Below are 13,442 nucleotides of genomic sequence, written 5' to 3'. Positions count from 1 at the left end.
GAATAATAAATAATATGGGGACACTAGACGCCCCTGAATAAAAGACACTTATACCAGTGTTTCCAAATCGTGACGTATACTGTGTGGCACTGTAGGAAATATTTAGCAGTTTAACAACAATCTTATCTGAATTATTTAAGCGAGAGATGAACCTAAATATCATTGTTCTTAAAATGGCTTGGAGTGTGTTCACATGTGCCATCACAAACATTTCAGTAACACTGCTCCACCGGGGCCTTTTTAATAAAATTCTCAAAGTCATTATAAGCCACTTGAAGACTTGCTTTCTTATAATTTATCCACAGATGTGCAGTGTACAGAGGTGTACAAAATGCTTTAAACAAAGCCAGCTTCACTTCGTCGGAGCAGCAGCCAAATTTTCTAAATAATGTGTTTGCTTTGACATGTAGCGTATGACACTGACAAAAAATATCTTCATCATCACTCAGTGTATCTGTGATCACATGACCAGCATACCTCACCTGATTACATACATTCAGCACATGACCTTCCAGGGTAAAATCAGGAAAAACCAAATGTTTGTCATCATTTGTTCTGGCAATCATGATCATACTTCTTGGTCCAGTGAGACATCGGCATCAATTTGACCAAAGACTTAGCCTATGCTCGTGTGTCATACGTTACACTGACAAAATGAGGAACCTTGGGGTAATATTTGATTCTACATTCTCCTTTGACCTCCACATTACAGATATTACGAGGACTGCTTTCTTCACCTGTGAAATCTAGCAAAGATTCATCCCATCCTGTCTAAGGCTGATGCTGAGACACTGATTCAGGCATTTGTTTCTCTCTGTTTGAGGTGCAGCTTCATCCAGAGGTGGGAGTGGGTGTCTTCTTCTGCAGGCCTCCTGTCCTGTGCACCAGCATGGACTCCCAAAATTTCCTGTATATTTGTATTGTCAGTTGAGTTGGTAGCATGGCCCAAGCACAGGGTCGCCCCTTTGAGTCTGGTCTGCTTGAGGTTTCTTCCTCAAATCATCGGAGGGAGTTTTTCCATACCACTGTCACCTGTGTTGTTGCTCTAGGGTTTGGTAAGGTTCGACCTTACTTGTGTGAAGCGCTTTGAGGCAACTTTGTTGTGATTTGTCACTATATAAATGTAATAATTTGAAATTGAATTGAATTGTCTCCCGTTTATTCGGGGTCGTCACAGCAGATACAGCGAGATCCGCCTTGGTATTTGGCACAAGTTTTACGCCGGATGCCCTTCCTGATGCAACTCCAGTTTTAGCCGGAGAAACACACACAGCCGCTGGTGTTCTGAAGAGGTCTCCCATCCAAGCACTAACCACGTCCCTCATTGCTTAGCTTCTGAGATCTGACAGGATCAGGCTGACACAGAGCAGACCGGCTGCAATGGTCCCCTTTGGTATAACACACATAAATCATCAGTTTTCTTAGGACAGGTCAGGGGATGGATACAGTGCCTCCGGACAGTATTCACAGCACTTTACATTTCCACATTGTTATGTTACAGCCTAATTCCAAAATGGAGTAAATTCATGTTTGTTTGTTGTTTTTTAACTTCAAAATTCTACTCATAACACCCCATAATTAAGTGTTTTTAATTTTTGCAAATTTATTCAAAATTTAAAAAACTAAGAAACCACATGTACATAAGTATTCACACCCTTTGCTCAATAGTTTCTTGATACACCTTGGGCAGCAATTACAGCCCATTCAGGTTTATAGCACCATCGTGCTGTAAACCATCCATCAGGTTGGATGGGGAGCGTTTGTGCACAGCCATTTTCAGATATCTATGTCTGTGATCAAGAGTGCTCTGGAGCAGGTTTTCATCCAGGATGTCTCTGTACATTTCTGCATTCATCTTTTCCTCAATCCTGACTAGCCTCCCAGTTCCTGCCCCTGAAAAACATCCTCACAGCATGATGTTGCCACCACCATGCTTCACTGTAGGGATGGTGACTGGGTTCCTCCAAACATGATGCCTGGCATTCACGCCAAAGAGTTCAATCGTTGTCTTATCAACTCAGGGAATTTTGTTTCTCATGGTCTGAGAGTCCTTCAGGTTCCTTTTGACAAACTCCAGGTGTGTTGCCATGTGCCATTCATGAAGGAGTGGCTTCCATTTAGCTACTCTACTATACAGACCTGATTGGTGAATTGCTGCAGAGATGGTTGTATTTCTGGAAGGTTCTTCTCTTCACAGAGGAATGCTGGAGTTCTGACAGAGATACCATCAAGTTCTTGGTCACCTCCCTGACTAAGGCCCTTCTCTAGGAAGAGTCCTGGTGGATCCGAACTTCTTCCATTTATGGATGATGGAGGTCACTGTGCTCATTGGGACCTTCAAAGCAGCAGAAATGTTTCTGTAACCTTCCCTAGATTTGTGCCTTGAGACAGTCCTGTCTCAGAGGTCTACAGACAATTCTTGTGACTCCATGCTTGGTTTGTGCTCTGACATGCACTGTCAACTGTAGGACCTTATATGTAGACAGGTGTGTGCCTTTCCAAATCATGTCCAATCAACTGAATTTACCCCAGGTGGACTCCTAATTAAGCTATAGAAACATCTCAATGATGATCAGTGGAAACCGGATCCACCTGAGCTCAAGTTTGAGCTTCATGAAAAAGATTGTGAATACTTATGTACATGTGATTTCTTCATTTGTTTTTTAATTTGTAATAGTAAAAGTAAGTCCCTTCGGCTGCTCCCTAGTTTGCACTCAGGGTCGCCACAGCAAATCCAAGGTGGATCTGCATGTTGAATTGGCACAGGTTTTACGCTGGATGCCCTTCCTGATGCAACTCCACATTACATGGAGAAATGTGGCAGGGTTGGGATTTGAACCCAGAACCTTCTGCACTGAAACCAAGCGCATTAACCACTTGGCCCCCACCCCTGCTGTTTTTTAAAATTTGTAATAAATTGCAAAAAAAAAAAGAAAAAAATACTGTTCGCGTTGTCATTATGGGGTATTGTGTGTAGAATTTTGAGGGGGAAAAAAGAATTTCATCCATTTTTGAATAAGGCTGTAACATAAAAATGTGGGAAAATGCAGTGTACATGAACATTTCCAAGTCACTGAATATATTTTGGACTTCAGTTACATTATTTATAAAGAAAAACAGTCTTGTAAATCTGTGTGGAGGTGTCAGTTCACAGACAGTCTTACGAGACGAGTTAGGAAAGCCACCAAGGCACTCAGACAGCCCAGAAGAAGTTACAGGCTTCCGTGGCTACTGCTGCAGAAATTGTGCACAGTGCAGGTTTTGCATTTTGCATCACCGCTTACGAGCCTCACATCCCCGATGTACCTTCTGGCAAATTGTAGCTGAACTTTCAGGTTTTCTTTTTAAGAAAATCATCCTCTATACCACTTCATCATGAAATGCATAACTGGTGATGCACATCTCGGCGACTTGGACTGAACATTTAGGTCTTGTGTTGCTTTTTAATGCAGCAGACTGTCAAATGTTCTGTTGGGTTTTGGTCAGAGAAAATAATACTTTTATATACGGACATTTTATATTATTTCAGATTTGATTTGAATTTATTCGGCAATAAAATTACATAAGAATACATAAAAATACTGCTGAGGGTAACACAGGAAAGCTTCCGATATGGATGCTTATTTACATTGTGGTCCTTGATATTTTTATTATTTATTTTATTTATTAAGGTGAACAAGTGAAATGTTTATCACAGAAAAATCAGACACCGAGTTTGTTGCAGCTCTACACGTCATGTGTTTTTAGATTCCTGTCTTTTTAAGCTTTAGTTTCTGGTTTTTGTGTGGACTGTATTGTGTGTCACACTGAGTTTGGTTTTGGCGTGTCTCTGTGGAGTGACTGTGCTGAGACTTTCTCCATGTGTGCAGGTGCAGACCTGAAGGAGAGGGCAAAAATGCACCAAAGTGAAGTGGGACCGTTTGTGTCCAAAGCACGAGCGCTCATCTCAGAACTTGGTAAAACCGTCCAACCAGATGCACATCATTACTGTTCATGAATAAGATTATATATATATATATATATATATATATATATATATATATATATAATGTGTGTGTGTGTGTGTGTATGTTATACAAATAATGAATGTTTATGAGTTCAGTGGTACGAATATTTCATGAGGTGAAAGCTTGAACATACCATTCAAAGCCTAAGCCTAAGGCACGCCTGTGTAATAATCATGCTGTCTAATCAGCATCTTGATATGCCACACCTGTGAGGTGGGATAGATTATCTCGGCAAAGAAGTGCTCACTAACACAGAGTTAGACAGATTTTGGAACAATATTTGAGAGAATTGGGTATTTTGTGTATATAGAAAATGTTTTGGATCTTTGAATTCAGTTCATGAAATATGGGAGTAAAAACAAAAGTGTTGCGTTTATATTTTTGTTTAGGAAATATGGTCCTTTTTAACACTGCCTTGCAAGACTATTCACCCCCTTGGGCTGTTACACATTTGAATTTTTTTTTTTTAACCTTTATTTTACCAGGGAAGTCCCATTGAGATTAAAAACCTCTTTTTCAAGGGAGCCCTGGCCAAGATGCAGCAAAAAAATACACTTACAGTATAAAATAAATAAATAAATTAATTAATTAAAACAAGTACATGTGAAGGAGGCTGTCTCAAGTGCTCTCAGTCTGGCTTTAAAGTCATTTAATGTGCTCAGTTCTGTAAGTTTCCAGTCCTTTTGCAAAATGTTCCATGAAGAAGGGGCAGAGAAGGTGAAGGACCTTTTTCCAGTTTCAGTGCGGACAGTGCGCTTTTTTGCATTTGCGCAATATCTCTAAAATTAGAAAGGTCTTGTCTCAGAGTGATGCTGAAAAACTAATTCATGCATTTATTTCCTCTAGGCTGGACTATTGTAATTCATTATTATCAGGTTGTCCTAAAAGTTCCCTGAAAAGCCTTCAGTTAATTCAAAATGCTGCAGCTAGAGTACTGACGGGGACTAGAAGGAGAGAGCATATTTCACCCATATTGGCCTCTCTTCATTGGCTTCCTGTTAATTCTAGAATAGAATTTAAAATTCTTCTTACTTATAAGGTTTTGAATAATCAGGTCCCATCTTATCTTAGGGACCTCATAGTACCATATCACCCCAATAGAGCGCTTCGCTCTCAGAGTGCAGGCTTACTTGTAGTTCCTAGGGTTTTTAAGAGTAGAATGGGAGGCAGAGCCTTCAGCTTTCAGGCTCGTCTCCTGTGGAACCAGCTCCCAATTCAGATTAGGGAGACAGACACCCGCTCTACTTTTAAGATTAGGCTTAAAACTTTCCTTTTTGCTAAATCTTATAGTTAGGGCTGGATCAGGTGACCCTGAACCATCCCTTAGTTATGCTGCTATAGACTTAGACTGCTGGGGGGTTCCCATGATGCACTGAGTGTTTCTTTCTCTTTTTGCTCTGTATGCACCACTCTGCATTTAATCATTGGTGATTGATCTCTGCTCTCTTCTACAGCATGTCTTTTTCCTGATTCTCTCCCCTCAGCCCCAGCCAGTCCCAGCAGGAGACTGCCCCTCCCTGAGCCTGGTTCTGCTGGAGGTTTCTTCCTGTTAAAAGGGAGTTTTTTCCTTCCCACTGTCACCAAGTGCTTGCTCACAGGGGGTTGTTTTGACCATTGGGGTTTTTCTGTAATTATTGTATGGCTTTTGCCTTACAATATAAAGCGCCTTGGGGCAACTGTTTGTTGTGATTTGGCGCTATATAAATAAAATTGATTTGATTTTGATTTGATTTGATAAGGAACAGAGAGTAGCAAATGTTCAGCCTTCTCTGTGTTAAAATTTCTAAAATTATCCTCCTTAAACTCAAACTGAAAGCAAATGTCTAGAACTTGATGTAAATTAAATAAAAATATCGAAGCCAAGACAATGGGTTTCATAAGTAATGGCTCCATTTGGAATAATACATGTAAATGATCAGTTTTGTTTCTAGTTTCAAGTCAGGGGATGGATACATGAACATTTCCAAGTCACTGAATTTGTCTTGGACTTCATTAAAACATACAGTTGTTTGAACTGATGATCTTGGAATTGAAAGATGGTTTGAAATGGCTCCAAGAGACCTTCCCAACTGGTGTGAAACTACAACTCTCCTTATTAGATCTTCACTGAGTTCTTTAGACTTTCCCATTGTTCTGAGTTTTTGTCAGTCCAGTCCATTGAGTGCTGTCAAACACATCCCTTTTTATGCTGGTAAAAAGAATCTACCAGCTGTAGTCAGTCATGATCACTAACGAGGCCTTTGGCCTTGTCATGTTAAAAGACACTTTAGAACCTTCAGCAACATTTATTAAAAGTGAATGAATGTGAATATGTGAATTAGAGAAGATCCAAAGTAAAATCAAAGTTGTGCACCCATTTCTTGTTTTTGTAAAGTAATTGACATATGCTGTAAAATAATTTCACTTTGGCAAAAGAACAGTTCAAGGCCATCATGAAAGCCCAAAAGTGTCATCACATTGATGCCCATAATCAATGTATGTAAATGTCCAACCACAACTACATGGTCATTGTATTTTATAGAAGCATGTTTTATTGGGTCTAAGTTATTGTCACGCTGACGTTGCACAGATGGTAGTGTTATAATAAAACCTGAGTGATGTGTTCTGCTATTGTTATTAAGTGTGAACTACATCTGTTCACTTGGATGCAGTTTCAGTGCTGAGTGACGTCTGACGAATGTAGAAGAACTTTTTAAAGATGCAATTTAATTTCTTGTCAAACAAGAGCTTGTGTTACTGAAGGAACTGAATTCTGGTGAACTTGTTTCTTCATTTGGAAGTATGTTATCTCTTCTTTTCCAGGTAATCTACCAATGCCCACAATTGCTGCCATCGATGGAGCTGCCTTAGGAGGGGGCCTAGAAATGGCACTTGCCTGTGACATCAGAGTTGCCTGTAAGCTGTCATGCATGTTATTTGAGGGCATATCAGGGTTCAGAACATTGTAGAGCAATGTTACATTAATGTGGTGAACATAGAATGCATTCAAATCTTGATGGCAAGTGTAAAACTGAAGACAAAATCGAGCCAATACAGTGGTTGGTCTATGCCTGACCTCCACAAATACAGTCTGATACGAGCCCCGAGCCCCCTACAAACACAGAAAAAAGGTCTATATGAGCCCTGACGTCCCTACAAAACACAGCAATAAGTCTTCAAGCCCAGAGACCCCAACAAACAAAGAAATTAGTCTGATATGAGCCCTGATGCCCTACAAAAACGGAACAAAAGGCCTATATAAGCCCTGAGACATCATCAAATGCAGAAATAAGGCCTGTATGAGCCCCGAGGCCCCTACAAACACAGAAATAAGTCCTATACCAGCCTTGAGACCCCATACAAACACAGAAATAAGGCCTATACGAGCCTGGAGACCCCATACAAACACAGAAATAAGGCCTATACGAGCCTTGAGACCCCTTACAAACACAGAAATAAGTCCTATACGAGCCTTGAGACCCCTACAAACACAGAAATAAGGCCTATACGATCCCTGAGGGCCCTACAAACAGAAATAAGGCCTATACGATCCCTGAGGGCCCTACAAACAGAAATAAGTCTGATACGAGCCCCAAGGCCCCTATAAACATAGAAATAAGTCATATGAGCCCTGAGGCCCCTACAAAAAGAAATAAGTCCCATATAGGCTCTGAGGTCCAGACAAACACAGAATTAAGTCTTAAATGAATCCTGAGGCCTCTAAATCAAATCAAATCAATTTTATTTATATAGCGCCAAATCACAACAAACAGTTACCCCAAGGCGCTTTATATTGAAAGGCAAAGCCATACAATAATTACGGAAAAACCCCAACGGTCAAAACGACCCCCTGTGAGCAAGCACTTGGCGACAGTGGGAAGGAAAAACTCCCTTTTAACAGGAAGAAACCTCCAGCAGAACCAGGCTCAGGGAGTGGCAGTCTTCTGCTGGGACTGGTTGGGGCTGAGGGAGAGAACCAGGAAAAAGACATGCTGTGGAGGGGAGCAGAGATCAATCACTAATGATTAAATGCAGAGTGGTGCATACAGAGCAAAAAGAGAAAGAAACACTCAGTGCATCATGGGAACCCCCCAGCAGTCTAAGTCTATAGCAGCATAACTAAGGGATGGTTCAGGGTCACCTGATCCAGCCCTAACTATAAGCTTTAGCAAAAAGGAAAGTTTTAAGCCTAATCTTAAAAGTAGAGAGGGTGTCTGTCTCCCTAATCCGAATTGGGAGCTGGTTCCACAGGAGAGGAGCCTGAAAGCTGAAGGCTCTGCCTCCCATTCTACTCTTAAAAACCCCAGTAACTACAAGTAAGCCTGCAGTCTGAGAGCGAAGCGCTCTATTGGGGTGATATGGTACTATGAGGTCCCTAAGATAAGATGGGACCTGATTATTCAAAACCTTATAAGTAAGAAGAATAATTTTAAATTCTATTCTGGAATTAACAGGAAGCCAATGAAGAGAGGCCAATATGGGTGAGATATGCTCTCTCCTTCTAGTCCCCGTCAGTACTCTAACTGCAGCATTTTGAATTAACTGAAGGCTTTTCAGGGAACGTTTAGGACAACCTGATAATAATGAATTACAATAGTCCAGCCTTGAGGAAATAAATGCATGAATTAGTTTTTCAGCATCACTCTGAGACAAGACCTTTCTAATTTTAGAGATATTGCGCAAATGCAAAAAAGCAGTCCTACATATTTGCTTAATATGCGCATTGAAGGACATATCCTGATCAAAAATGACTCCAAGATTTCTCACAGTATTACTAGAGGTCAGGGTAATGCCATCCAGAGTAAGGATCTGGTTAGACACCATGTTTCTAAGATTTGTGTGGCCAAGTACAATAACTTCAGTTTTATGTGAGTTTAAAAGCAGAAAATTAGAGGTCATCCATGTCTTTATGTCTGTAAGACAATCCTGCAGTTTAGCTAATTGGTGTGTGTCCTCTGGCTTCATGGATAGATAAAGCTGGGTGTCATCTGTGTAACAATGAAAATTTAAGCAATGCTGTCTAATAATACTACCTAAGGGAAGCATGTATAAAGTGAATAAAATTGGTCCTAGCACAGAACCTTGTGGAACTCCATAATTAACCTTAGTCTGTGAAGAAGATTCCCCATTTACATGAACAAATTGTAATCTATTAGATAAATATGATTCAAACCACCACAGTGCAGTGCCTTTAATACCTATGGCATGCTCTAATCTCTGTAATAAAATTTTATGGTCAACAGTATCAAAAGCAGCACTGAGGTCTAACAGGACAAGCACAGAGATGAGTCCACTGTCTGAGGCCATAAGAAGATCATTTGTAACCTTCACTAATGCTGTTTCTGTACTATGATGAATTCTAAAACCTGACTGAAACTCTTCAAATAGACCATTCCTCTGCAGATGATCAGTTAGCTGTTTTACAACTACCCTTTCAAGAATGTTTGAGAGAAAAGGAAGGTTGGAGATTGGCCTATAATTAGCTAAGATAGCTGGGTCAAGTGATGACTTTTTAAGTAATGGTTTAATTACTGCCACCTTAAAAGCCTGTGGTACATAGCCAACTAATAAAGATAGATTGATCATATTTAAGATCGAAGCATTAATTAATGGTAGGGCTTCCTTGAGCAGCCTGGTAGGAATGGGGTCTAATAGATATGTTGATGGTTTGGAGGAAGTAACTAATGAAAATAACTCAGACAGAACAATCGGAGAGAAAGAGTCTAACCAAATAAAACAGAAATACAAACAGAAATACTGTATTTTCCAGAGTATATGGCTGAATCTCAATTCTACCCCTCACCCCTTCCCCTCCTTTTTGCGTGGGCATGAGAGACAGAGGGGTCTCTCAGTTCTCTTTTTGGAGTGAGGCGGAGGGCTTCAAACCCCTCCAAACGGAGTGAATCTGGATGCACACTCCGTTTAGAGGGATAGGCAGAGCTTACCGCTGTCTCCAAAGAAACAAACATGGCGCCCAGAGCTGCACAAATGAAAGCGGCTTTCATTACAAATTACGCTGTTTAGAAAGTTAGAACTTGCCAAAAACTTTACAGGCAGTTGCCTATGACAGCAACGTGTATGCTGCTGGATGCATGTTGCGTATATAGTCGTTCTGAAGAATATCGTAACTTCACTCGTGCGCTGAGGCGTTATAATGCGTATACACACGAATGCTACGATAAGACACTTTTATATCTCACAATGGAGAAAATCATGATAAAAGATAAGCACGTTAATTTGTATGATCATAAATCTTTGGATAATATCAATCCCTACTGTTGGATTTCAAGGTCTGTAACGTATTTTGTAAACAAATGGAGCCCTGAGCACACTCGTCTCCTAACAAGCTTTCAGGCAGAAAATGAGGAGAAGTTTCACCAATGGGAGTAAGATGGAAAATATATACACACACATGAAAATTCAGTAAGGTATATCTTATATATTATATTCCAATTCTAAGGTGGAACTATGCTAGTATACAAAGGTATATCTAAATATCTAAAAAGGAAGCGTAAAATAGGAGAGTAGAGCCACTTAGGTGCCTGCTCTTATATGTGTAACACATAACCTGATGTCCTAATAGACTGATATTATTTGTCAAGGAAAATTCTAAAGGAAAGAGGGCTGGATGCAAAAAATGGGAGAATTTGAAAAATAAATATAAGCTTAACAGAACTAGATGCAGCCCATAACATACATACAGGTGCTGGTCATATAATTATAATATCATGTAAAAGTTTATTTATTTCAGTAATTCCATTCAAAAAGTGAAACTTGTATAATGTGTACATTCATTGCACACAGACAGATATATTTCAAGAGTTTATTTATTTTAATTACTAATTAATTTAATTAATAATCAAGCAATTAATGATTAATCAATCAACAATATTATTACTATTATTATTAGTATTAACATTAATTAATTACTAATTAATTCTTAATATTAATTATAATTATTATTATAAATTACAAATTAATTAAATTAATTATTAATACCACAAAATTCACCGACATGATTGCGATGCGTCAAAGAAATCTGCGACTTCTATTTCTTTGCATTTACGCAGAAAGGCGAGAAAATAAAAAGAGCAAACAGGCTTGCGCTTCGGTTGCCATGTTTACAAACAATGAAGATGGCAGTTTGAGACGGGCAGCCCCCCCCAAGGCAGAGGGGTGTCTCAATTCATAGAGCTAGAGGCATACCCCTTCGCCTTACCCCTTGTTTTAAAGGGATTAGCAGACTTCTTATTCAACCTAGGGACACAAAGTAGTCCTGCACCCTGAGAATGCAAAGCCCGGGCCGGTACGTAAGGTTTAATTAGGTCAGCTAAGTAGGGAGGTGAGAGTGCATGAACAATTTTATAGACTAGTAGCAGAACCTTAAAATCTGATCTCACTGGGACAGGAAGCCAGTAACATTGGCATATGTTGCACCTTTATCCTGTATTATCAGCTTTAATTTTGGATTTGACATTTGTTCTTTTATTGTTTGTTTTGTTTAGTGCTTTGTTTCCTTAGAAAGTCCTGGACAGTTATTATAATTATTACTAACAAATGAGGCCACTACAAACACATAATGCCCCTTAAATTAAGCCATTTCATTTCAAGTGTTGGTTTTGGTATTTAATTGCAACTAAATTGATTTTCATAGTGTCTGTTTTGAAATCAGTGGGGTTTTTTTTTAAAGTTGGGGAAAATCTAAACCTGCTTAAGGTACCTGACAGAAAAATCATTATATGTTTCTTAGTAGTTATGTCTTTATTTCTCTCTAGCTAATTCTGCAAAAATGGGACTAGTTGAGACCAAACTTGCCATCATTCCTGGAGCAGGTAAGATTAGACTTCTTGTTCTGTTTTTTTTTTTTTGTTTGTTTGTTTTTGTAGTTCGTAATTTCCTGCCGTCACTGTAGTATATTTTAAGATGATTGTTGTGTGTGGGCCGCCAGAAGAGGAGGTACTGCTGGCCCACCACCAGTGGGCGCCCTGCCTGAAGTGCGGGCTTCAGGCACGAGAGGGCGCTGCCGCCATGGACACAGCCGGGGGTGACAGCTGTCACTCATTACCTCTTGACAGCTGTCACCCATCAACTCAACATCATCTCACTCCATAAAGACCAGACGTCATCTCCACCTCGTTGCCGAGATATCATACTTCATTGGAGGTAATATCCTCAGCCGTTTAACAATATCGTTTGTATATTGTGAGTGTTTGCAGGAGTACCGGTAACGCTGTCAGTGGAAGCTGAGAGAGCACTAGAAGGCACTCTTTTTCCCTGAGGAATCTTCCGTACTCTGCAAGTTATTGAGTGAGAGGTGGAGGTGGCATTCCCACCGCTGTTGTTACTGGGTGTACACACACCCACACTTGACTGTCTTTGTTCTCGCCAGCAGTACCAGATCCGACAGTCGGGGACGGTGATCACCTGGGAATTCGGGACTTGGCGGCTCCAGTATTCACCAGGTTCTGTGGTGGCGGAAATCGTGTGGTTCCGGCTCTTCTCAGGACGGACGTCTTCTATCCTCGACCCTGCCCACACGTCACCTTTGTGATTGACTGTAATTATATTCTGAGATTGTCTGTATATTCGTTGTGCACATTTCACAACATTAAATTGTTACTTTTTGGCTCATCTATTGGCCGTTCATTTGCGCCCCCTGTTGTGGGTCCGTGTCACTACACTTTCACAACAGGATATCTCGGCCAGCGTCATGGACTCCGAGGGGCGTCCCCTGGCTGTTGAACGACCAATGGGAGAGCAGGGAGCGCAGGCGTCTGCAGGAGGCATGATTGGTGAGCTGCAGCACATTCTCACCGCCTTTACGGCTCGGTTGGATCAAATGACCGAGCAAAACATCCTCCTGACCCGCAGGGTGGTGGCTCTCTCCGCACAGATGGCGGCGAGCGCTCAGGGCGCTGCTGCAGCTCCTCCTCCTGCCGACCCTGTGCGGGATATGAACGTTCCAGTGGTGGTTCAACAACCCCTCCCACCATCCCCTGAAGCGTACGTAAGCCCTCCTGAGCCGTACGGAGGTTGTGTGGAGACGTGCGCAGACTTTCTGATGCAGTGTTCGCTCGTCTTCGCACAACGTCCCGTCATGTACGCGTCAGATGCTAGTAAAATAGCTTATGTGATTGCTCTGCTTCTGGGTAAGGCACGCGCCTGGGCTACGGCGCTCTGGGAACAGAACTCACGGTTGTTATCAGCATACACTGGGTTTGTGGGGGAGTTCAGAACAGTGTTTGATCACCCTAACAGAGGAGAGACCGCTTCAACTGTGCTGCTGTCAATGAGACAGGGACGCGAGAGCGCAGCCGCTTATGCAGTCAACTTCCGCATCGCGGCTGCGAGGTCCGGCTGGAATAGCGTTGCGCTCCGCGCCGCCTTCATAAATGGACTGTCGTTGGTCCTGAAGGAGCAGCTGGTAGCTAAGGACGAACCGCGGGATTTAGATGG

General features: G+C 41.2%; 1 protein-coding gene across 1 annotated transcript in view; it reads left to right on the top strand.

Moving 5' to 3' along the window:
* The window catches only part of auh (AU RNA binding protein/enoyl-CoA hydratase), a 71,022-nt gene that overhangs the window by 41,477 nt on the left and 16,103 nt on the right, over nucleotides 1-13,442 (top strand). Inside the window, exons 3-5 of the mRNA XM_034191820.1 lie at nucleotides 3,765-3,956; nucleotides 6,810-6,902; nucleotides 11,762-11,818. Of these exons, the coding sequence (XP_034047711.1) occupies nucleotides 3,765-3,956; nucleotides 6,810-6,902; nucleotides 11,762-11,818 (342 nt within the window). The remainder of the gene's footprint in view (nucleotides 1-3,764; nucleotides 3,957-6,809; nucleotides 6,903-11,761; nucleotides 11,819-13,442) is intronic.

This window comes from Thalassophryne amazonica, chromosome 17 (genome assembly GCF_902500255.1).
Source record: "Thalassophryne amazonica chromosome 17, fThaAma1.1, whole genome shotgun sequence".
Taxonomy (NCBI): domain Eukaryota; kingdom Metazoa; phylum Chordata; class Actinopteri; order Batrachoidiformes; family Batrachoididae; genus Thalassophryne; species Thalassophryne amazonica.
Note: the sequence above shows the minus strand (reverse complement) of the source record. Positions and strands in the feature narration are given on the sequence as shown.